General features: G+C 38.4%; 1 protein-coding gene across 4 annotated transcripts in view; it reads right to left on the reverse strand.

Moving 5' to 3' along the window:
* The window catches only part of SLC36A4 (solute carrier family 36 member 4), a 129169-nt gene that overhangs the window by 76194 nt on the left and 25841 nt on the right, over positions 1 to 27134 (reverse strand). For all 4 annotated transcript variants that reach the window (XM_085310236.1, XM_085310233.1, XM_085310234.1 and 1 more), the window contains exons 7-9: positions 25117 to 25344; positions 23863 to 23961; positions 7722 to 7891 (exon numbers count right to left, since the gene is read on the reverse strand). In XM_085310236.1, coding sequence (XP_085166362.1) covers positions 7722 to 7891; positions 23863 to 23961; positions 25117 to 25344 — 497 coding nt within the window. The remainder of the gene's footprint in view (positions 1 to 7721; positions 7892 to 23862; positions 23962 to 25116; positions 25345 to 27134) is intronic.

Here is a 27134-nt window from a genome sequence, read left to right on the forward strand (position 1 = left end):
TACACAAAATYCCCAAATCAAGACTCTTGTCAGTAAAAGCAATACTTARGATGAAGGTTACCACGACGACTGGAGAATAGCCCAAGGCTTTAACTGTYTTGATGAAACTGAAAGAAAAACATACCTCCTAAAGCAAATCTAAAGAATAAAAAATAACTCTTTTTTTTAATTAAAGAAAATGTTTTGTTTCTTTTTCTTAAATCAAAATCTCCAGAGGTGCCTTGCAACTTAGGTTTCTCTATGATTCTATTATAACCTGTCTCCAAACCTAGTATCTTGTCTGGAACATTGCAAGTAATTTTTATTTTAATAAAATACAGTTGACAAAGGCTGGCAAACAAAAACATATTCAGATACAACGAGCCTTAAACAAGGCAACTGCATACCCTCTAGATGTTCAGAACTCTAATATAACATTCAGCATCTCCAGTAGGTAAGGAGCTGTTTCTTCAATAAGCTACCTGAGCTATGCTGGGAAATGTTAAATGTTAATGTGATTATAGAACAGAATTAGGCTACTTGAGGAAAAACCTAAAGGTTTTCCAGTCAGTAGACAGAATAAAGTGTATGTTTCCAAATCAGCTGGGCCCAAAATATTGTATACTGACAACTGGCTAAAAGCTTCTACATGACATTCTCATGTGCAAGATTAAAAATGATAGAATAATTGAAACTAAATGTGAGGGCAAAATTGCTTAGAAAATCAAATGCAGTGTAGTATCAATGAGTTAGTATCAAGAGTGGGAAACTACAACAGATGTGATTCTATCTGAATCTGTACTGTAGACTGTTATTATTCAATCTTTTATTAATGAAATTCATGATAAAAATATCATCTAGGGATAGAACCATACACAGTAGCCTGCAAGGATGTGAAGTCAGACCTCAAATTAAGAATAACCTCCAAAAATTGGAGAAACGGATGGAAAAAATAGCATACCTTTCAGTAGCATGCTGTGCAAGACTTTATATTAAATWAAAAAAGAGAAACACCTGTACAAAAGTAATGTCACACTACTGAATTGGTAATTCTACAAAAAAGGTTCTGGAATTCTAGCAGATAACAGTCAACAGTGTTGTGCTCTTTGCAGTCTTCACAATATCTCCTAATATTGTATAAGGAAAAAATACCTAAGGTGCACATGAAATAATCAGCATTGTAAAAGCCTTGGTTTGGTAATACAGAACCTAAAGAAAAAGAAAGGTAGACTGTTTTGAAGAGAACAATAAGGRGAATAATTAGAGGTTCAGAAAGAAAGACTATTGAGAATGGCTGTACGTTGAGTTTGTTTTGGCTAGAAAAAGGAACACTGAGGGAATAAAGAATAACAGCCTTTGAATACTTAAAAGACAGCTCCACAAAGCAGAAGATAAACCGTTCTCCATGCTCAAAGAAAAATAAATGTAGGTTTAAATTGTATCAACTGAGGCTCAGTTTAGTGGTAGGAAAGGCTTCAAAAGGAAGGGAACACTGAAGCCCTGTAACAGATCACCCAGGGAGGTTACAGCATCTCTGTCGTTCAGCAATTCGAAGGGCAGGTTAAATCTACAGCMAGTAAAGACTCTGGCACCATGGAGAGGTTTTGAACAGAAAAATGTAGTTGATAAACTTTAGTAGTCCTTTCACACCTGTCTTTGTACTTCTCAGAAATTCATCTCRCCTACAAGACGGTTCAGCAAGTTTTCATTTTTTGAAGATACCGAAAAACTGCTAACAGAAAAAAAGATTTTCTATTAGCTGAACAAATATATAGAAGAGATTAAAAGTTTATTGATGGGGAAAGAAAGATAAGCTCAAGAGCGGTGCATCCCCCTGAGTAAGAAGTGCAGCAAAAGGGGCAGGAGACCTGCATGGGTGAGCAAGGAGCTCTTGGCCAAATTCAGACAGAAGAAGAAAATACACAGAATGTGGAAGAGGGGACAGGCTACTTGGGAGGATTATAAGAATGCAATCAGAGTATGTAGAGATGCTGCGAGGAGGGCTAAGGCCCAGCTGGAATGGAGTCTGTCAAGGGATGTTAAGGATGATAGGAAGGGCTTCTTCAAATACATCAGTAGCAAGAGGAAGACTAGGCAAAATGTGGGCCCGCTCCTGAATGGGACAGGGGCCCTGGTGACAAGGGATACAGAGAAGGCAGAATTACTAAATGCCTTCTTTGATTCAGTCTTCACTGCTAAGGGCAACCCCCAGGAATCCTGTAGCCTGGATGTGAGGGAGAAAGTCCAGAAAAGGGAAGACTTTCCTTTGGTTGAGGAGGATAGGATTAGAGACCTTCTGGGCAGGCTAGGCATCCACAAATCCATGGGCCCAGGCAAGATGCACCCACGGGTACTGAGGGAGCTGGCGGATGTTGTTGGCAGGCCGCTCTCCATCATCTTTAAAGGGTCCTGAAGAACTGGAGAGGTGCCTGAGGACTGGAAGAAAGCCAGTGTCACTCCAGTCTTCAAGAAGGGCAAGAAGGAGGACCCAGGCAACTCTAGGCCGGTCAACCTCACCTCCATCCCTGSAAAGGGGATGGAACAGCTCATTCTGGATGTCATCTCCAGGCATGTGGAGGAGAAGAAGGTGATTAAGAGTAGCCAGCATGGATTCACCAAGGGGAAATCCTGCTTAACCAATCTGATAGCCTTACAGGATGGAATGACTGTCTGGGTAGATGAGGGGAGAGCAGTGGACATTGTGTACCTTAACTTCAGCAAGGCTTTTGACACTGTCTCCCATAACATCCTCCTAGAGAAGATCAGGAAGTGTGGGTTAGAYGAGTGGMCAGTGASGTGGCTTGAGAACTGGCTGAAAGGTAGAGCTCAAAGGGTCGTCATCAGTGGCATGGAGTCTAGTTGGAGGCCTGYGGCTAGTGGTGTCCCCCAAGGCTCAGYACTGGGTCCCATCCTGTTCAACTTTTTCATCARTGACCTGGATGAGCGGACAGAGTGCCTCCTCAGCAAGTCTGTTGATGATCCCAAGCTGGGAGGAGTGGCTGATACACCTGAGGGYTGTGCTGCCATTCAGAGAGACCTGGACAGGCTGGAGAGYTGGGCAGAGAGGAACCTCCTGARGTTCAACAARGGAAAGTGCAGAGTCCTGCMCCTAGGGAAAAATAACCCTAGGCACCAGGACAAGGTGGGGGATGACCTTCTGGAGAGCAGCTCTGCAGAGAAGGATCGGGGAGTGCTGGTGGTGGACAACAAGTTGACCTTGAGCCAGCAATGTGCCCTTGTGGCCAAGAAGGCCAATGGTCTCCTGGGGTGCATTGGGAAGAGTGTTGCCAGCAGGTGGAGGGAGGTGATCCTGCCCCTCTAYTCAGCCCTGATGAGGCCTCATCTCGAGTTCTGTGTCCAGTTCTGGGTTCCCCAGGACAAGACACASATGGAGCTACTGGAGAGAGTCCAGTGTAGGACTACGAAGATTATTTGAGGGCTGGAGCATCTGCCCTATGAGAAAAGACTGCGAGAGCTGGGCCTCTTCAGCCTGGGAAAGGGAAGAGTGAGGGGGGGATCTTATCAAYGTGTATAAGTACCTGAAGGGAGGGTGTCAAGGGGATGGGGACAAACTCTTTTCAGTTGTCCCATGTGACAGGASAAGAGGCAATGGGCAGAGATTGAAGTACAGGAAGTTCTGCCTGAGCATGAGGGGGAATTTCTTCCYTGTGAGAGTGACGGAGCATTGGAACAGGTTGCCCAGAGAGGTTGTGGAGTCTCCTTCTCTCGAGATCTTCAAGGACTGCCTGGATGCAACCCTGTCTAVSATGCTCTAGGTGACCCTGCTGAGCAGGGAGGTTGGACTAGATGATCTCCAGAGGTCCCTTCCAACCTTATTGATTCTATGATTCTACGATTCTATGATAAAAGTATACTTAAATTTTGTTAACAAGTCCCAAATTACTTGTATCAGAGATCTGACTGACTGTATACAGTCCTATAAAGTCCTAGGCATGCACAAAATACCTGTTACAATACTATGTCCCTGTCTGAAGTGGAGTAGCTAGGTTAGGAACTGGTGCTTTTGCAACACATTTACTTCCTTTTTTGGACTCTTGAGCAGCTTTAGGGAAAAAAAAAGAAAAAGAAAGAAAAAAAGAGAGAAATAAGTCACTTTTCTATTAGCTCTTCCTTATTGTCCAGAATCCATAAGMTGACATGGATATTAGTCAGTTAGCAGAAAGAATACTTGACCAGCTCATCCCAAATTACCTTTAATCCTTAGACCTTAGATCCCTACAAAACTTTATAAAATTAACTTTTTAAAAAGTAAGAAATTCATAAATAAGCTTCAAAGCTTTAAACACACTGTTCTTCAAAGTAAGTGTCTCCAYGATACTGAGTAATTTTCTAACTCTGCCAGGGATTCAAATTTTTCAAATTAGGAATTAATTTTTATATTGATTGAATTGATTATGTAATCAGTGAATTGATTCATATATTGTAAGAATTGATTTTATAGTAATTTGGTATTACGTAAAGACAGATAAAGATAGTTCAATAGGCTATCTTTTAAAAATATTTTATCATCATTGGTGTATGCAAAAGAAGCAAACAATAATCTTTGCCTCCCTTCACTCTACACTTCGGAAATTTTGAAAAAGAATGGAAACTATGTACTTTACATACCTTTGAGAACATGAAAAACAATTACTAAGAAAGTCCATGAGCCAAACATAGCTGTATATTAAGAAAAAGAAAATTTAGTTAATGCACTAAAATGGATTCCTTTGATTCTATAAAAAGGTAGTTGTTAAAAAAACATTAAAAAATCTGAACATTTCTCTCTTCTCATAAAATAAATTTTCAGCATATTCCAGTTAACGTATTAAGCTGACCCACAGTTGGTTATGTAAATTACATTCTAAATTAGAATTGGAGCAAATCACTTCTCCCAAGGCTCTGATCAAGTAAAGCCATTTCAGAATACGAGCAGTCCTCTACTTAAAAGGGCAAGTGCAGAGTCCTGCACCTWGGGAGAAATAACCCTAGGCACCAGGACAAGGTGGAGGATGACCTTCTGGAGAGCAGTTCTGCAGAGAAGGATYGGGGAGTGCTGGTGGTGGACAACAAGTTGACCACGAGCCAGCAATGTGCCCTTGTGGCCAAGGAGGCCAATGGTATCCTGGGGTGCAYTGGGAAGTGTGTTGCCCCTCTACTCAGCCCTGATGAGGCCTCATCTCGAGTCCTGTGTCCATTTCTGGGCTCCCCAGGACAAGACACACATGGAGCTACTGGAGAGAGTCCAGCGTAGGGCTACAAAGATGATCAGAGGGCTGGAGCACCTGCCCTAAGTGAAAAGTGACTGCGAGAGCTGGGCCTCTTCAGCCTGGGGAAGAGAAGACTGAGGGGGGATCTTATCAATGTGCATAAGTACCTGAAGGGAGGGTGTCAAGGGGATGGGGACAAACTCTTTTCAGTTGTCCTCTGTGATAGGACAAGAGGCAACGGGCAGAAACTGAAGCACAAGCAGTTCTGCCTGACCGTGAGGGGGAATTTCTTCCTTGTGAGAGTGACGGAGCATTGGAACAGGTTGCCCAGAGAGGTTGTGGAGTCTCCTTCTCTCGAGATCTTCAAGGMCTGCCTGRATGCAACCYTGTCTAMCATGCYCTAGGTGACCCTGCTGARCRBGGAGGTTGGACYAGATGATCTCCAGAGGTCCCTTCCAACCTTACTGATTCTATGATTCTATGATTCTAAATTACAGCAGAAGACTTAACTGGACTAAGGGCTGTGTTCACCTCCTGATCTCATCCATCTGAGAGAATATCCAGTAAAACTCAGAAAGCAGTAGAATCTTAGCTGTTTCGGTTAGACAGGAATTGACCAAGTGGAATTCAACTTTAAGTCAYGCTGCATAACTATATTCCAGTCACTTTCTCCTTACTCACTTTCTTACAAAAACATATCTGCTCCCAGCATTTCTCAACTTCAACCAAGCTACTTACTGGCTTTTTATATTAGGACGCAATAACCAACAGCCTAACATCTGGTCTCTATGCTTTGACATCTCAGAGATTATTAAATAAAGAGATGTGGTCTCAATCGTACGTGATCGAGATTTTACCATAACAAGGAAACAAATATCCACRTTTCAGAAGACAGGAGCTTTTCTTCACTCCCATGCTCTTCAGGTGAATTATAGTAATGTGTGCTATCTGGTTAACAATAACAGCAAACACAAGAGTTTTTTAAACTAAATTGTGAAGGGAACTGATTCAGTTTTTTGGACTGAACTGACTCAGGAAGTCCTGAGATTTGCCTTCACACTTAACATCTGATCTAAAACTAAACAGAACACAAAACAAAAACCCACACATCAAGCAAAGCCTGCATCATCTACAACCATAAAAGCACTGCTCCAAACTAGTCTTCTCCAGTTGAAATACAATGCTGCCATATGGATCTGTGGAAACTTGGTTTGGTAGCACAGTTAACTGCACACATTTGCTCATCAGCGCCATATCAAGTAGACTCACTGCAAAGCCCAGCACTAACCCATGGGGTACCACAGAGCTTCTCCTTCCGATTCTGTTTGCTGCTCTGGGGAACTATCAAGGGAAAGTGTAGACAGGTAACTATTATCTCTATCTATACATCCTGAACAGCTCTTAGATTACTAAGCTTGTAATGTCAATTCCCCACCTTTTAGAGCACCAGTTTCCATCTCTTGTATTACTTCTTCCTTGCATTAGGTCTAAAAAGTCAGTAGGATAAATACTACTTTATCTTCACATCTGAACTGTAGCCAAGAAGTATTCAAAAATCGGTATTTAAACAGATCACTTAGGCAACAGCTAATCAAGTTCATTCTGTTGCTTGCACAAGCTCAACAAAAAGCACCCGGGAAAGACACTGAGCACTCTTGCCTTATTCTACACTTCTTTTCCACCTCCTCCTTCTCTAAGCACACTTATCTTAAGGCACAAATAAACTTAGGCTTTAACAAAGAAACCTATACRTACCATTTAAAACAAACTTTTTAGTTATCCCACTAACAATAAGTAAAATTATGTAGTATTACAGCCAGAAGTATTTTCCCTTTCTTCAGATGCGTCATATAAAAAGAAATGGATGTAGTTAAGTGTTGGAGGATTTCTGATTTTTTCATGTATGCATATGTCCACAAAAGGCAACAACTAAATATATATTGCAACCAAAATGCCCCCAAAAATGGGACCACAGGGGAAAAAAAAAAAAGAACAAGAAAACAACCCACAAGATTATGATGCAAAATGCCATTCAGACCCAATCTCAGTTTATAAAATAGCAGTACAAAAACAAAAACAAACAATAAATTTCTTGATGTCTTGCATTTGATGTCTTCTATTGCAGCTGTTTACCTGCTAAGCATAGTCACGCCACTAAAAAAATACCACTGTATTTCCAGGGTATCCAAGTGAAAACTAGCCATTTTCCGAACTTGAATTCATCTGGCTGCAAACTGCAGATGTCCTCCTTCGACACATTGAGAGCTGGCTCCTGTTTGAGATGGAGTACTGCACCATCAAGATCACTGAGCTCTTCCCATATGCAATTCCTGTTTCTATGCAAGACGTTGCTGGCTAGGATCATGACATAATTATAGAAGGCATAGAGAAAATACATAAAATAGTTTAAAAAAAAGTCTGAGCACCTATCAATTTTAAGCATGACAGCACTGACACATGAAACAGCCTTTCACACCACATGCAACTTCTCCCTTCTAGAGCAAGGGTTACAGCAATCTTATATGCACTTACCATATATCTTGTGGCAGGTTTAAAGTTATGCTGCCTTTGATTTCATCCCCAAAGCGCAGATACCCTAGAGTGGCTAGCGAGATATACAAGGCCATAACTATTCCCATGCCAATGTTCAGTGCCTGTGGGAAATGCGTGCTGTCTTTCATTCTGTTCTCCAGTGGGAGTACCTAGAAATAGAAGGAAAATAATTACATTTTATGTCCTCACAGTAAGACTCCTCCCGACTGCTGCCTTTTCAAAGTCAATTTCTTAAATTTAGATGGTATTATTAATAAATAAGATTACAATAATATTTTACAGCCCAGAAAATCATTGTTTTATATACTCCAATAGAAACATTCAGTTATTTACTCAAAAGCATCTATCTTGGTTAGAAAACAATGTCAGTTTGAAAAGATAAAACAATATTTATAGGTTAGGAAAAGTGACAAGAGAAATGTACAGAGCCTAGATGATAGCACACAGGCAAAACAAGTAACATATTTGAAAATCTTCTGTGATAGATTATGTTCAAAATCCAAATTTATTTTTATTCAGTATATTTAATTGCCAGGTAAGTGMAAAGCCAGGTCCCCTCCCATCACAGACACACCTATCACGAACGTGGTTCACACCCAAGTCCATGCTCAGCAGTGACTTCTGCACTGCCTGGAGGAGAAGCCTGAGTACACCAACGATGGGAACATGGACCTAAGCTGGTCTCATTTTGCTGACCAAGTTAGGGTCAAGCACACTAAGCACTACTTTTCCTAACCGTAGTGTAGATGCTTGCAGCCTCAACTGCAGCCAAGGGAGCTTGCTGTACTTCCTGTCACTTAGAAGTGCAGATAAGGGCATTGCCACCATTATTGCCTGCAGTTTTCTGGAGAGATTGTTGTCTTTTGCACATTATATACAGTACAGCAAAATACACTCTACAAGGTTCAACTTAAGCTTTCAGCCACCAACACAGAATTTCAAGGCAAGGCATGAAATCCAAGCAACAAGCTCACAGTATGCTGCTGCTCTTCTCTCCTTGAGTTTCATCAGTGTACCAGATCCTTTTAAATCTTAACAAAGACACAAACTGAAGGTGCACAGAACTTCTTAGAAAAGCTTTTTCCCATCTCTTTCAGAGTAACTGTGCACTTATCTCAAATACTCAAGACAGGATACAGTTTGAGATTTCGTGTGTCTACATATAAGCAAAATGTCTAAGTTTCTGTAACAGCTAATGAAGATCTAATCAATATAATCAGTGGAATAAAGAGTGCCATTCAGCTTACTTTTAAGGAGACCTATAGACTATACAATATATTTGTTTAACAGTGTGGAACTGTAATTAAACTAGCTTTCCATATCTGGTTTCCACTTATGTCAAATCTAACAAAGGCAAAACAATTTCAATGCAACAGGGCCATGCTATAAAAGCTCATGTCCTTCATACAAAACTGCTTTTTAAATGATTAAATATCTACTATTTTCAATTAAAAAAATGTGAGTTACAAACAAAGCAGGTTTCATCAACTAATTAACAGAAAAAAACATTATATTTGAATAGCTATCATACTCCTCTTTTTAGAGGAATCATTCCTTCCCTCGAATTTACCCACTGGTATTCACTTCCTGACCTATTATCAACTATCATCATTGCCCATTCATCCCATTTCTCACACACTGGAATTCCAGAAGAAGTCATTTTACTTGGGAGAAAACAGATCTCTTAAAAGGGACACATTTGGAGGCATTTCCAAAGTTTCTCAGTATCCTTAATTAATTAAAGCATATTATATAAATTAACTGAGGATCCTCTTTATAATTCAAAGCTTTCATTGCTGAATTATTTCCTCCAGTAATCAACCTGAACTTGTACTATAATATAATCTAGTGATGAAGAAAGCAAAATTTATATCAGGACATATTACAAAATTTAATTTATCCGAATTAAATAAATGTCAGTGGCAATACAGTAGTCTCTTTATATTCAACATTGAGAATTGCCAGGTCAAATGGATGGCATCTTGGATTCTTTTGTCCTTAACTGGAATTAGATTGCTTTAACATGTCTCCTTACAAAGAACTTGGAAGAATGTTAATTACAGGCAATTTTCCCCCTCATCTGAATTTTTCCCTACTTGATTTCCTATAAAACACTCTGAAAGAAGATTTCAATAGATAATATTTGGGACTAGTTCAGTAATAAAAATACTCATTCAATGCATAACTACTGATTCTCCAGCGACTATAAATGGAGCATATTTCCTGCACATGTTCTGCCATGTTCTACAGATTCAGGGAATCCTAATAAGCATAAATCGTTACAATAAGATCTTATTCCAAGCCAGCTATTTCATCTCTGCAGAGCTTTAATGGCAATTCATTGCCCAGCTTACAGATATCAGGAATCTCTTAATAACTTCTCAGGCACAGAGATTTGATTTCCAGTATCTCCAACACAGAATCCTTTTGTACATTCCCGGCAGAAGGAGGGTTGTGAACTTACACACACATTCCAGTAATGAAAAATCTAGTGTTTTTCTACCAGGATTCCCATCAGGAAAGGGATTCTTGGGACTGTCTGCCTCTCTGAAGGACAATAAAGCAATCTATAGAAGACTAAGGGGGAAAAGAGTCATTTCCTGTAGTTTCACAGTCAACAGAGGGAGCTCAACTGAAAGACCTTTTACTGATTCCACTGAACCATTCCTTATGATGACTTTTTCAGAGGAAAGATCCATGCTGATCTTTGGAAGCTGATCTGTTATTCACAAAAAAGTAGAAGAGAAAGAAGGTTCTTACTTATTTACTAGACCTTTAACTGAAATAGTAAAATATGTATCTATAACACACACAGGCTATGGCAATTCTGAAATAAAAACATTAAAAGAGATGTTTACATGACTGCACAGGTCAAGGCAATAGATGTTAGTAACTAGTTACTATTATCAGTAATGCCATTTTGCAAACATATAATGCTTTACATGAAACCACAGTATGGTTTCCACTGCCTGTCTAGAGAAATGTGTGGGAGGAGCAAGTAAGCATAAGAGAGGTAAAAGAAGAGTAACTAGGAATCAAAACCTACTGCAGGAGCTGGTCTGCCAAGCAAGAAAGGCTGTGAGACATAGAGCGGACTGACATCCAGCCTCCAAGCAAATCATTCAATACGAAGCACCAGCAACCAAGATCAAGGCAACTAATACACACAGCACTGCTGCCAAAGAGGGTGCACCAAGAGCCCAGAGGGATTGTTCGAGACCGCGCAAGACTGTGCTGGAACTGGTATGACAGTGGTGGCAAGCTGCTATAGGACATGGTCACTTGCTCTAACCCTGGAGGAGCCACCTCAGCACATCAGCAACTTGGACCAAGATGAACTCCTGAGGGAAGATGAATCCACCCAGATCACAGGCTGCAAGGACCACCAGGTGCTCCTTCCTGAGGCCAGGGCTAAAGATGATGGTGGTCTCACCTGCAGAAGGGGTGCTATGGATGAACTGCTGAGCCACCAAATGAAGGAGTGGATATGCTGCTACCCTGGGCCTAGACCCAGGCCATCATATAAAGATTACTAAAGCTTATCCAAATACTAGACCATGAGGACTGCTCATCCACGCARGCACTAACAATACTCCCAAGAGAGACGCTAAAGGAGACTAGAGGTCTCGAGGTGACAGCAAAGGTGTTAGGGGCTCTTAGCTAGGAGTTAGTTAGTGCTTTCCACATACTACCAGACAAGAAAATTACAGACAGCAGTGGATGCATCTTGGAGATGAAATCCTGGCTGTGCAGTTTGTGCTAGCAGCTGGGTTCAGGCTTTTTCAAACATGAGAACATCTTCAAGGAAGGACACGTGGGGAGAGACATGATCCACCTGAAAAAGTGACAGAAGGGAATATCTTTCAGTAGGCTTGCTAACCTAGTTAAGAAGACCTTTAATTAGTTTCACTGACGAATGAAGATCAAAGCCTGCAGATAAAAGTAGGAATAGCAGATAGGAAGTGAGCACACACAGAAAAAGACAACAGCAGTGGCAGCTCTCACATCCCTCTAAAGTCAGGGACCATCTGAAATGTCTTCACACAAAGTCACCTAGGCTAGGAAAAAACAGGAGGAACTGCAAGTTTGTGAAAAGTCACAGAGTTCTGATATTGCTGGAGGTAAGAGACATGGTCTCATAGCTCTCATATCTAGAGTGTGTGATGAACGGATACAGGATCTACAGGAAAGACAGGATGGAAGAGTGTTTGATGGGATGTATGCTGCACAAAGGAACCACTTTAATGCACAGTTTGCTATGCAATGGCAACAGGTCTGTTAAAGGCTTAAAGGTCTTTGGACATTATGGTGAGCATCTACTACAGCCTAATCAAGAAAAGGCAGAAAGAAGAAAAACTGATGAGGAATGTAAAGGTCAAAAGCAGTGTTGGCTACAATGAATGCGGAATGGTGACACTTAAAATTCTGAAGGAAGTGAAGAAGACAATTAGCAAATTAAAGATCCTAGATTTCCAAAGTACAGACTTCAGCTTTTTCAGGGAAATAGCAATCAAGTTGCCTGAATTGACTTGAAGAGCAATAATCTCCCTCCCTCCAAAAGCCAGCTGATCTTCAAAAACTTATGTCAAGGCATAAAATCTATCCAGCCTGTTATGTAGGAGGCTAAACAGGCACAGTAGAACACCACTTCGTCTGAACATGGAACTAACCGAGCTTATCTGCCAAAAAGATCTGTGAGGAAGGTGGAAATGGGGACAGGATATGCAGAAGCAAGCACTGTCTGAGCATACATGGATGGAAATAGAAAAGCTAAAGCATGGCTGGAATTGAAACTGGTTATGGATGTGAAAGGACAAAAAGAAAGGAGTTCTCCAATGACTGGAAATGGCAAATGTTACAGCCACCTCCAAAAAGGCAAGGAAGAGTATCCAGATAATTATCAGCCAATCAGCCTGATCTCGAAAACCAGCAAGATTACAGAGTAAGTCCTCCTGGAAGCCATTTCCAGGCACATGAAGAACAAGGAGATGTTTAGGAGTGGCCAGCACAGATTTAAAAAGGACAAATCATACTCAGCCAGCCTCACGGCTTTTTATGAAAACAAGAACCAACACACTTGTCTGCTTGCTTTTAGTAACCATTTCTGCAGCCAAGAGGGAGGATATTGAAAAAAAACACTCTCTGCTCACTCTTGAGTTAGTATCAAGACCAGAATCACCTCTAAACTGAACAGGAGATGCTGCATTAGCGTGCAGCCTGTCCTGCCTCACAGAGTTCAGTGAGCGTGTCCCTTTCCAGCATCACCAGTGAGTCCTTCTAGGCTCAGACATTCTCTCGGAGGAGCAGCAGCAGGAGCTTCTAGTCAGTTAGTGTCACTGCAGGAGTTTATCAACCTTTAGTTTCTTAAATTACAAARTATCACAGTATGATCCAGCTCCCTTTAATCCACCAAATGAGGATCTCAAAAACTGCCCATAATTCACTGGCGAAGAATCATAATCTAATCTTTGAAGTAGTCCACCAGTAGTAATCTTTAAAGAAGTCTACCMTTATCAATTATGCAAAGTAATTTCCCTTTAATATGAAACTGCATGCAATAGTTGGAATCATCCCCAAGTAACAATGCTCTCTCTTAGTTACTTGCCTAAAATATCCTAGTACTAYCAGACTTTTTAGAATAAAGCTGCAGGGAACTGTCTAATCCTAATTAGAAATCTCTACTGTATATTTTACATGATTGGACCAAAAGTAACACACACGAGAACTCAGATTGCAGATAATCAAATAAGCTACGATCTAATTGCCACAACCACTGAAAAACTAATCCTGCAATGGCTAACTTGACAGCATGCATGTTCAGTATTTAAATCCATATGCTGATCTTCCCTTTTTTCAGGAAATGCCACTAAAATTGCTGGATGAGAATGTAGCAGTCTTCTCTCCCTTATAATTTTTAAGTAAGTATTTCAGTKAAAAAAAATGAAAATAGAAAAATTCTCATTACAGAACCCTACCTCCTGAAATCTGCCGGGCAATTCTATTCATCTCCAAAACAATCTTCTCAAATYCATGCAAATAAGCTTCCCACCTTTTCAATCAGGAAAAAAAAAATATTCATATCCACAATACATAATTTATTGCCCAATTCTGATGGCCTTGATTTAACAACACTTAAAGGCATTACATCCATCCCAGTTAGCTTGCCATCCGAACCTTCTGCTTTCTTTGGGGTTTCTTTTTATGTTTAAAAGCTTGTTTATCACTCCTTTTATGATACTAACTTTTAACTTGCTCTGCAATTTAACCAAAGCTACACAATTCTGGATACTATTATGTATTATCTGATTAGATTCACAAATTAAATACTTGCCTACAATGCAAACTGAAAACTAAGAAGCAATATCTTAGCTCTATGTCACTAACATTTTAAAATGTATCATGTAGAAATCATTGCAGTGTTACACGCTTTGCTGTCCTTTACATTAAAATCCCATTTTATCCAGCAAAAGATATATGCCAATAGAAAATATTTTKGGGGGGGGTAATAAAAGAGTAGCAACCACAGTCTTGACTTTTCCATTTTGTTTTCACCATCTTCCCTTTAGATTACAAAATGCTTATTCTAACATATAACGTAGGCTACTCAAAATTTCTACAGAGAAAGTAACAGAAGAAAATACGAGTCAGAAATGCAAGGAGTGTTGCTGGTCAGTATAATACATCATAGCACTTGACCAGGTATTTCTGGACTCCTCCTAGTTCATGTTAAAAAATTAAGCTTTCCAATGGTGATATAAAACTTAAACCTTTAYGTCAGCCAGCAATCAAAAAAACATCAAAATTTAAATCACTTAAATTAAGCTTTATTATTATTAAAAAGGCTGAAGTTCATTTCTTGATAATGATCATGAAGTTCTCACTTTTCCATATCTGCTTCTTTGTAGACAACAGCAAAAAACAGTCTGGGAACTTTAGTCCATTTCCATGGTAATGTATGGAAAAAAAAACGAAGCAGTCTCCCAAAAGATCTTTTGACTGTCAYCTAAAACACTCTTCTACCCAAATGTTACTTTACCTTCTAAAGTGACATGTAAGAATGGGTACATGTACATTGCAGGGTACATCTTGGGGCTGAGGAAAATCCATGATTGTACATGTAAATAATTAAAAAGTTTTCTATCAAGAATTTTTGAATATCATAGAAAAAAACAAGATTAAGGTTCTGACGAAGTTTTACAGCTCTAAATACTGGAATTTCTCTTTACAAAAGCATTCTCCCTTTTTCTCAACCACACTCCCTAAAACACAGTATAAAAGATACAGCTATCCAAAGATAAGGAGAACTAAGTCTCAACTTTATGCAGAAATTCCAACTCTGGGTTTTTAGGTCAAAATATAGCCAACACTTTCATAAACAATGTTTGAACATAGGCAAAAAATAACTTCAAATATTTCAGAGAAGGAAGGTGTACCTTGGACAATATCATCTTTGGCAGCAACAAAAGATGAAGTATGGGTAGAATAAATTCACTTTTTAAAATATATCAAAAATAACCTCAGTATGAGCTTACCAATAGAGAAAGAATGCTGGGATAAGGAAAACAACGATGCACTTTCCTAGACTAAGATGGCTAAAAATCGACAGTACCACAACATAGAATTCCTAGAAACATAAAGGGATTTTTTTTAATTCAGAACTTATCCTTTGATATAAAACCATTGTCAAAAGAAATCACCATCTCATTCTGAAATATCAGTCCATCCAAAATAGACAAACGGACAGACTGATCACTCCATGTGCTTTTCTCAAAAAAACAGAAAGCTCTGTTCATTTCCACTTGAAATGAGAGAGAGCACAGCATTTGAACTTCTAAACTACTCATTTTCTTTTTTGTAAAGCTCCTAAACACCTTAAGTGCAAGATAAGTTTAAGAATACCCAACATACTACTTCCTAGTATAATCTTGCTCCTTCAAATGCCTCCTCCATTACAGCACTTTTCCATYTATTTCCTTCAGGATTTTATTCTTCTGCTCTTCACAAATTATGCCTACAAGCATATGACTTTTAAGCCACTCTATTAGAAGGTCACTCCTGAAGTGTTCAACAGAGGACTCTTTCAAACCAAGAAGAACATGTATTCTTAAAATCTTTGTATATGGGAACACTGTCCTTCATGAGCATTCAAGAAGTCTATGGAGTTTAGAAGACCTTCAACAAAATCATAGTTCTTTCAGTATCTATTACTTTGACTCATACAATCAAAACACATTTTTTTAAACTGTAGTCTCTTCCTTGTTTCATTTCTATAAACTTTTATGATTCTAGAAAATGCAATAGCTTTAATTTACAAAATAACTATGTTGACAAAATATTTAGGAGGTAAATGGAAATTTTACTTTTTATTTTTAGATACATATGTACTCACACACACGCACCAGTTATATTACCTTCATCAATGAAAACTGTTCACATGGGGGAAAAAGAAAATCTATTACAAATTAAGATGATGCCAATTACATGACAGCTATGAAAATCGAAAACTATGGATGCAAATATTTATTCTAAATAACTTCTCACTCCAGGAAACGTACTGCAGATAAGTACTCGCATAGAACATTGTTATCAAAATAGAAAGGAGGAAGAAACCTTGCAAAAGACAATTATGAGTAAYTGAAAAATAGTAGTGGGTTAGAATTATTAGAGATTGGACAGAGAATATGAAAAACTTGACACCAAAAAGTAGAATAAATCGAAGAAAATGTTTCTACCTAAAATTTTTTCCTATGCTGCCTAATTATATGTATAATTAGTATAAACAGTATAAGTCTCACTGGCTTTACTGCATGCATACTAATAACACAGAAGTTTTCCATCTAATGATTACATCCGGCCAGAAGACCTGRGTTTTGTTTCTCACTGAAGTCACGTGTACCAGAATCCCCCAAATAACTTGCCACAACAGTGGCAGGTTGGCACTCTGCCAACTTTCTCTGTTTCCCAGAGTCACAGAACAGCAGAAGGATTCTAAGAAATGCATAAATCAAGCAAGCAGTAAACTTAGGAGCCCTTTATCTGTGTTAATGTAAATGTATCTTGGGTTTTCTAAGAAAAAAATAAAAAGAGTATTACAAGCATCAGGTATTGGATGTTGCCTAAAAACATTACACTGCAGTAAGCACAGGAAGTATTAAGGAAGAACATACACAAGAAAACAGTTGAAGCTAAGCAAACAGTTCTTCAGGGTAAAATAAAGATCCCCCGTACTCACCAAGTTCAAGATAGGAAGAAATATTTAACTTGATAAAGAGCTGGCATCAGTGAAATCCATGATTCCACCACTCAGCTCCTGGGGAGCCCAGAAATGGACACAGGACTCGAGATGAGGCCTCATCAGGGCTGAGTAGAGGGGCAGGATCACCTCCCTCAACCTGCTGGCAACAGTCTTCCCAATGCATCCCAGGATACCATTGGCCTTCTTGGCCACAAGGGCACATTGATGGCTCATGATCAATCTGTCATTCCCCAGCACTCCCAGATCCTTCTCTGCAGAGCTGCTCTCCAGAAGGTCAGTCCCCGACCTTGTACTAGGGTTATTTCTGCCTAGGGTTATTTCTCCCTAGGTGCAGGACCCTGCAATTTCCCTTGTTGAACTTCAGGAGGTTCCTCTCTGCCCAGCTCTCCAGCCTGTCCAGGTCTCTCTGAATGGCAGCACAGCCCTCAGGTGTATTACCCATTCCTCCCAGCTTGGGATCATCAGCAAACTTGCTGAGGAGGCACTCAGTCCCCTCATCCAGGTCATTGATGAAAAAGTTGAACAGGATGGGACCCAGTACTGAGCCCTAGGGGACACCACTTTGTTACCTGTTAAATATCTATTCTTGACAAATCCAGTCTGATCTTAAAGACAATAGAACAGAGCATCATTGGGTTTCATTTATTTTTTTAAAGGAAAATACTAAGCTGGCAAAAGAATTTTTGACAATGAGAGGCTTTTATTTCAAAGCTTTAACAAGCTTATTTGCATCATTTTCAAAATCCATACAATGACATTTTAAAATGATAATCCACTTAGTTTCTTCCTTTTAAATCCTGGAATTGGATAGCTGCTGGCTGACTTGATTCCAGAGTTTTTTTTTTTTTTTTTTTTGTATACAAATACTACCTTACCTTCAACTGCAAAACCATGGTATTCAAGTTCAAAAGAGGTTTTAAAAGGCATTTTAAAGAAGAAGCCTAAAAAAATCAGAAAACTTACTTTCCAAACCTGAAATTAATTTTGGAAAGTAACATTTTATCTTTGCTAGACTAATCAGTTTCTAATATCCTCCAATAGGAAAAAAAAGATAAAACTGCACAGCTAGATTGAACATATTTTTATATGATAGAGAAGAAAAATGATCTAGTCTAAACTTYAGGAATCTATTTTATCCTCCTTCTCCCTTTATCTTGAATTAAAATATCACTTCCAAATTTGCATTTGTTTTTTACACCTCAAATGACAAAGCCAATACGAATTTCTCCAGGAAATATTCACGAAGTGTAACTGCTATTATATAGGCACTACATTATTGAAAGTTATTACCTGTACACTATAATGATGCATATATATTCAAGCCTGGAGACTCTGGTTTTACATTCTTCTGAAAAGCATGTCCAAGCRTTTGAACCACATTTTAGGCACACTCAACAGCAAAGTCTGAAGCTACATTTTAATTCAGTTACATGAATCTTACATGCACAATAAAAGTAGGCCTACTCACCTTTGGAATATGAAAAAGGGGGTTGAACATGTTTTTTGCAAAACAATCATCCTTACCTATTCTATGAAAACACATTCATCACCTGCAACTTTCRCATTCAAAAAGTAGCATTGGTAGGCTGCTCTGTTTTGCACCTYGAACACCAATCCATGATTTGCCAGATAGCTTCACACGACACACATGACGCCAGAGAGAAACTAAAGCACAGAAGAGATGCAGCAGAATATCACCCTATCCCCAGTATGACTTTGCACTCAAGAAGTTCCACTGAGGCCTGAACCTACAGTTTCTGTATCTCATAATCTAAATTTCATTTCTACCTAAACTGAAATCTTCACTTTAAAGATTAAAATCAAAWCTGAACAGCCAAAATAGCATGTTGCATTCAATTCAGTATTAGATTTTTGTTGCTACTAACGTTTCAGACAGTATTTATGCTACTAGTCAGCATGATTTTCCCCAAAATATCCTGATAATCTTAAAATCTCAGCTTTCAAGTGTTGAAATCCCAAACTCATTCTCCTTGTTAAGAAGGACAGACATCAGACCACTACAGTACAGAGTTCTTGGGTTGTATCTGCCAATGCAACGCCTTAACGGTTTTCTGTGTAACCCCACTGTCAACTCTTCCTTTTCAATGCASAGAGATCATCATCAGCTGGCTGCCAAGACATCCAAAAGTTCCAGCAGGTAATTTATACCAGTCGGCAGTGACCTTGTTTCTCTAAATGACTCAAATCAGGAGCAAACAAATAAGACAAGCAAGAGAGTACAGCATTCTTAAAGCTGTTAYAAGCATCACTTAGTGTTTAGCACGCATTGACATTCAGCCAGCCCTTTCATGATACCAATGTTATTTCTGCTGCAGCAGTTGTGATARCAAGTGAATAATTTGCATGGAGTTCCAGCAATATGACAAAATTGTTCAAATCTGCAATCAAATAAGATTTTAGAGTGATTTTTTTCAGACAGGTAAAGAGTTCAATTCACCTTATTAAAAAACAAAGATTCATCAGACTACTCCAAAAACTGCTATTCAAACTGGGATTCTGGGGGAAAAAAAAAAGCATCAGTTAAAAACTCATGAAACTACTCTATCCTCAATGACATCTCTAAGCATCTGGAAGAAAAGGTGATCAAAAGTAGTCAGCACAGATTCACCAAGGGGAAATCACGCTAACCCAATCTGATAGCCTTCTATAATGAAATGATCGTCTGGGTAGATAAGGGGAGAGCAGTGGATGTTGTCTCCCCTGTCTTCAGCAAGGCTTTCAACATCGTCTCCCATAACATCCTCTTAGGCAAGCTAAGGAAGTGTGGGTTAGACAAGTGGACAGTGAGGTAGATTGAGAAATGGCTGAATGACAGAGATCAGAGGGTTGTCATCAGCAGCACAGAATCTAGTACAGTCATCAGTTCAGGCTGGGGGCCGATTTGCTGGAGAGCAGCTCTGCAGAAAAGAACCTGGGAGTGCTGGGGGATGACAAGTTGACCATGAGCCAGCAATGGGCCCTTATGGCCAAGAAGGCCAATGGTCTCCTGGGGTGCATTGGGAAGAGTGTTGCCAGCAGGTGGAGGGAGGTGGTCCTGCCCCTCTCCTCAGCCCTGGGGAGGCATCTCGAGTAGTGCGTCCAGTTCTGGCCTCCCCAGGACAAGACACACATGGAGCTCCTGGAGAGAGTCCAGTGTAGGGCTACGAAGATGATCGGAGGGCTGGAGCATCTGCCCTATGAGGAACGGCTGTGAGAACTGGGCCTGTTCAGCCTGGGGAAGAGAAGACTGAGGGGGGGATCTTATCAATGTCTATACATTGTCCATACAGTACCTGAAGGGAGAGTGTCAAGGGGATGGAGACAAACTCTTTTCAGTTGTCCCGTGTGACAGGAGAAGAGGCACTGGGCAGAAATTGAAGCACAGGAAGTTCTGCCTGACCGTGAGGGGGAATTTCTTCCCTGTGAGAGTGACGGAGCACTGGAACAGGTTGCTCAGAGAGGTTGTGGAATCTCCTTCTCTGGAGATCTTCAAGGCGCGCCTGGATGCAACCCTGTCTATCATGCTCTAGGTGACCCTGCTGAGCGGGGAGGTCCAGAGGTCCCTTCCAACCTTACCCATTCTGTGATTCTGTGAAACAGGTATTCCACGCTAAACAAGGCATTAGACACTTCTAATTAATTTTTTATTTCTGTATTAGCCACTCTTYTGTTAACAAAAAAACCAAGATCACTTTGAGAAGAAATCCTCCTAATTGCAATGGCTAGTAGATTGATTTATATTTCTGTATTTTCAAAAAGTTGTTTGACRTATATTTCTAGAGGGAAAGTCCATTTTGCATAGAACAATCATGTTAGCGAAACCACTTTTCCTCTCTTGTTAGGTTGTTACTTAAACTGCTTARCTAGTCCAAAAAATTCAAAACTTCCTCTGCTTCCTCTATTCATAATACTCAGTGATCTGGTAGTTCCTCAGAAGAATAAAATGTAAATTAGCATAATGAATGTACAGAATTATACTCATAACTGTTTGAAGCTAATTTATTGCATAAGATGCATCAATCAAATTCTATCATAAAAATTAAGACTGTAAGGTTTATAATGCAATGTTCAGATAGTTCCATGGAAATAAATGCTATYTGCAAGACATAACAGAATAAAATCTAGTATCAAGATTTCTTACAGAAATCCATTTTGATTACCTGTAGTCAGAGCAGACTAAGGAGCCAAATTAAATTAGTACTTTTCTTTTTTTCTTTTTTCTTTCTTTTTTTTCTTTTTTTTTTTAGTAACTTAGGCAGTCTTACTTAGTGCCATTCCTTTATTCATATGTTTATATTGGTAAGGAAAAAAAATTATCACAGGTTAACAGGTAATCATTACACATTAGCAAAACTACAGCAATTGACTATGCAAGTATTCTTAAACCATTGTAAACCTGAAGTACAATGCAYTAGTTTATACCCCAATGAAAGACATCTAAGCTCTCACATTTGCAAGAGGTAACCAACATACATGCAGACATCACAGCTCAATCTATCACGGTAACTCAGTGAACTGTAACAACTAATTATTAATTAAATCAATCAAAAATAATTGTACAAAATATTAACTATGTAAAGTGGAAATGTTTATCTTGCCTTTGTCTCACATCAGCTTTTTTTATTTCATGCCTAAACAACTCTATTTAATGTTATTTAATCCATAAAATCGTTTTTTCTTCAAATCTTCTCTATGATGTATGCACCTACAGTTTAGAGACATATTAATATCATTCTACATACAAGGAAGAAAAATATTAAGCTCAAAATTTTTAATTTTACAATAACTTTATTTCGCAAAGGTAGCCACGTTATTTCARTGGTCTTGTTTAATGTACATATGCATATGTATACACATAGTGCAAACAACAATGAACGTAAACATTTGATTAGCTTATAAACYAGCAATGAAGTGAAAGACCTAGGATACACTCTTCAGTTGCTTTGAAAATAAATTACAATGAAGCAAGAAATTGAGACAGTCTATACAGAAATATAWTCAATAACTAGTGTTAACATCCAGTAGTATTTTTAAAAGATAAAAATATTGCTTGATGCAATAAAAAATAAACCCTGTATTATGTGCTCTTCACTAATAAGTAAAAAGTTTCAGCGTTTTTAAAAGATGTCTACAGTAAYAACTAGACATTCAACCAAGCACAACTCTGAGCAGTTCTTTACAGGTTTACACTGGTAATCAGTGTTACTACCATCAACTTAAGTCTAAGGATCTGTCTAATACAGAATCTAATTTACCAGAAAATCATTACTATAAACCTCAAAGATTCAGTAAACTACTGCCACCAAATGATAAGCCTTCTGCATATCCCTGAGGCTCATAGGACTCTTGGGATTTCCCAGACAGGAATATATGCACACATGGTGTGCAGTACAAGAGTAACAAATCTAATACAACCAGAATATATGAGACCTACTGTATTTGATTTGCATTTGCCCATATGCAATAAGTGCAGTCTCTACACAGTGTGCCCCAGGCAGACTATAAAATTTAAGAGTGTTGCCTTAGTATACCCTAATCTGTCAGATTCACTGYGCATGATGTTTTGTCCAGGATTTGTGGGCATCGAACAACCCCAAAGGCCCCATTTCCTATGACAGAACTTCCAGATCACAAAAGGAATCRTGTCCAGATAAACCGAGATATATGGTGGCTAGCCCTCAACACCAGTCACTATTTTTACTGTTCTAGCATGCTAAAGAACAATCTGAGAAATGGAGATTCACAGTCCGTAGGTGCATGGATCATGTATATGAAGACAAACTTCTACAATAGGAGCTTTTGCTAGGGTGAAAGCTAGTTAGCCAGCAAGCATTTGCTAGCAAGTTCTTCTGGCAGTGATAATACGGCAACAGGGAGATAAATACTTAGTTTAATTCAGATCTGACAATTCCAGGAAAGAAAGATATTAGAAATCTCCCCCATGTTATGTCAGTGACAAACAATAGTCATTTTAGATGAAGTGTATTCTGTTTTTTAAGTTTTAAGCACACGCTAACACTTGCTGAAGTATGTAATTACATTAGTAAAAAAGTGCATATAGTAATTTCCCAATAGTTTAAAGACATTATGACCTAGCATTCCCAGAAGCTTCTTTGAYTATTTTTTAAAATACGCAACATGGAAGTAAAGTGCTAAGGAACTTGCAAACTTTGTTAGAGAGAGATGCAAGGGCCAATCAGAAAGCCCTTAGAAGCAGTAGGATATGAATATAAGAGATTAAAAGAGACTCAATTTTAAAAAGCAGACTTCTAGGAGTGATAAATCTTTCTATTTGACATCATTCAGGAAACAGGGAACCGAGGTTCATTCTCAGAAACCTATGAATCAAAACAATAGTCTGAAACTCCTAGCCTTTTTCTTATCATTACCATCTCTRTTAAGTCATGCCTACAGACAAGAAGAATATGTTTTTGATACGTGTCTTTTGTCCTCTGTGATCCCAARGGAAAATAAGGAGGAAGCTGAATACTTTTTTGTTGTTGTTTTTACACTCATTTCAAGCTAAATTGTTGAATCATTATGACTACAGTACTGTCATAATATTATTAACTGAATATTATATTATGATACTGATTATTTTTATATTATTATCTTAATCTATCTGGATGAATTAGACATTCTTGTAATTTGGGAAGGTGTTAACTGTCCAGCTMTTAATGAATATTCATCAAACTCCTCTTTGATGAGTATACATTTGACAAGGTAAATTAACTCATTTCATATAACTGTCAGATTACAGCTTTAACAAAACAAAACAAAAAAAAAACAGGAGTAAAAACCGCCTACGCTCTATCATCTGGTAGTGATTCAGGTATTTTGAAGAGTCAGTAATTAGGCACTTACCACCCCAATTCCTTCAAAAGCAAATACAGCAGTCCCAAAAAAGAGTGGATATTTCTTCCAGCCAGCCACAGGAGGCAACTTCTTAGGATCTGCTATATCCTGAAGACAACAAAGCAAAATAATCCTATGTAAAGAGCATTAGCAATTTTGATATGTGCGTTACTCTATATGAAAGTAAAATCAGCATGTGTTGACAATGTAGTATACACTGCCTTTTCCAGCCCCCAGTTTCCCCCACCAACAAACTTAGACCTTGCACAACCACTTTCCACCCACCAACACTTGCAAAGATATTTTATCCTAGGATCATGTGACTGACATTAAAAGTTTTCCCATTTAAAGTATCAGACTGGTATACATGAATGAACATCAACTAAAATGAAAAGGAAAGCTCATACCCCAAGCTTAATTTTTCAAGTCTGCAAACTCAGGGCTATTCAGAGATTATTGCACTTCTAATCGCCTTTGTACTTCACAGGTCTACTTCATAATTATAGGGGATAGTAAAAGGAAAGAAAAAGTTTTTCTCAATCTCCCCCAGTCTGCTTTGTGCAACTGCTTCTCCTACCTCCAGTCCCAAACAGTATCTTAAACACAGCTTGTTTTTCTGCCTTCCTCCACCATTCTCCTCTTCCTACCACTTTCTTCATGCTCTCATGAAAGTTTTCTCAGACAGTAGCACACCCTGCACATCCAGATATAACACCTGAGGTTTCTAAATGTGTTTTTTAACTGTCCATTCAATTTGTTCCATTATGAAATGCATCCAAATATTAAAAAAACAGTAACCCAGAAAACGCAACRACTATTCAACTTCTGAGAAGACGAAGTCTGCAATATATATTCTTGAAGTATAAGCCTTAGAATTTTCCTGATTGTATTAGAGAAACACTATTACTATAATTATTGTTGAAACTGTCCTACTGTTGCAACAAAGTGATTGACCACAGATTACAACCCATATTATAAATTTTGAGTGTGACTGATGAAAATTCATATATTCTTCCACTGAAGAATTCGAAGTCCTTATAATCTTATCTTTATTATCTGAAGTGCCTTGRTATTATCCATTCTCTTAGAAGTACAGTAAAGGCATGTCTCAAGTATTAGGGTGCTTCCTACCCCAATAAATTACAATGTAAGTTTTGTTGTTTGGAAATTGTTGATTAATATAAAACAGAGATTAGCTACTACATGCAGCAAATGAGAGATGTCATACTAGAAAAAWAATAATAATAAATAATTTATACTCACTCTAACAATATACTGGTAAATGATCACCAGGCTGACAGCCATGGACAGATTGGCAAGCAATGAAAGCAAGGACAGGCTTTTAAGGTCACGAATAAAGACCAGGAGGATTATAAACGGCAGAAAACACAGCATGTATATCCGTAAATCGGTACTTCTTTTCTCTGAAGAATTGCTGGTGACACTGGCATTTATGGAAATAGTCTTGTTTTCCAAAAATCCTTCATGGACCTGTTGGAAAATTGATATTTTTTTAAAAAAAAATGGTACCACTGAATTTTTTGTGTATGGTCACAACACAGTTTTTTTTAAGTGGTATTTGTCCCTCCAAGTTTATCTGCTGAAAGCTAGGTATTTTAGGTTCAGTATACTCCCCATGCCGAAAGGAAGACGGGCATCTTTAGCAGGTGGCTCACCTTAGGACAAATGATGAAACTGTGCCCTGAAAGACCTTGTCTTTATCCCACAATTGCCTAAACCAGAAACGTACCTGAGTAGTTCAGACTACATGTCCGTCTCCTAGGCAGCCAGAGTTAGGTAAAATGAATCTAGGCAAGATCAATTTAGGTCTACATATTCAGAGTTTTAATTTTCTTAAGGAGAGTAAGGGGTAAGACGACCAACTGCTATTGTTTGATTTCAGTGTCCAATAACCCAGTTGTCTTTATTTTAATTCAAATTACTTTAACTTCACTCCTTTCTTAATCAACTTTGGCTCCATTTAAAAAGTCAAGAGCTCTAAGAGCTTACGCAGACCTGTATCCACTAAATCAATTTAAATTCATATCTGCAAATAGTTAGTATTACACAATGTGAAAGTATATTAGCTATCTTGAATATCTATTACAGCAACTCAGGGCTATTAATTTGTTAGCTTGAGGAAGAGGAAGAAAGGGAGATAAGAGGACAAGCAGGAGATATGGTAGGCAATCAAGGGATCCTTGGGACTGTGAAACTTCATAAGCTAAAAGGAGTTAGTTGATAGTACAAAATCAAGAGTATAGAAATTGTGTCATTTAAACTGGCAATTCTGTCAAACTTAAATTTAGCAAGTCTCCAGAAAAATCCCACAATTCACCTTAGCTCCATTGTTTCAGACAATCCACAAACTGAAGAAGGTAGAATTTATTTAAAATTCTTTTCTTTATAACAATAAGCACTAGAATTTTTCATTATGAAAAAGGGAAAGATTAAAAAAAAAGATACAACCACACATTTTCTAGAAATATCACTTTAGAAGAAAATAGCGAGCCCTTGTCTTTACTAAAACACTGAAGGTATCTACCTCCCAAGAATCAGAAGAGTGTCAGTTATAATACATCTTTAACACTTGTGGGTTTTCATTAAGAAAAAGTTTTTAGAAAGCTACTAAAAAGAGCTAAATTCACGTAGAACTGAATTTCACTGAATTCAGAGCTACAGTAACTTTGTTTGGCCAAGCATTATGCCAAATGCTTAATTAAATTACTTCTCTAATGCTATGTGAATGAAGTAAGAGTCCCTGTAGGAAATTTCCTATGTTTTTCCATAGCACTTAAAAATATAGAGCAAGTACCTTAATAACAGGCTTGCATGTTTACTTAATTGCATGTATTCACAGGTAGCCAGAGATGTCCTACACACAATGACATACAGGAGGATTTTCTAGAAATTACAATGCAATTTGAGAATGTAACTCCCTTCAGTCCCTTTGAAAGCCTCATCCACACTAAATATTTAACATGCCTTCAGTTTATACGAATATCTTTAACCTGATGAACTATTCAAAAAAAATACTGCTAAAAAAGAAACTGCATGCAGGATACAGACTAGGTTCTAAAACATCTTTAAAATGCCACAATATAAGCTAGCTGCTACCCAAATCATTCTGAGTAGCAGTTTTCTCTTAAGAAAACAACAATTTCACTTGTACGTGCAAAACTCAGTAAGAAGTTCCTGAAATCAGAATTCTGTTTTTTTTTTTTTCCCCTATTTGCAATATCAAATTCCAACTAGATATTTACCTGGAGTTTATTGGGCCA

The sequence above is a fragment of the Rhea americana genome, unplaced genomic scaffold, assembly GCF_003343005.1.
Source record: "Rhea americana isolate MKP2758 unplaced genomic scaffold, rheAme1 scaffold_314, whole genome shotgun sequence".
Classification (NCBI taxonomy): domain Eukaryota; kingdom Metazoa; phylum Chordata; class Aves; order Rheiformes; family Rheidae; genus Rhea; species Rhea americana.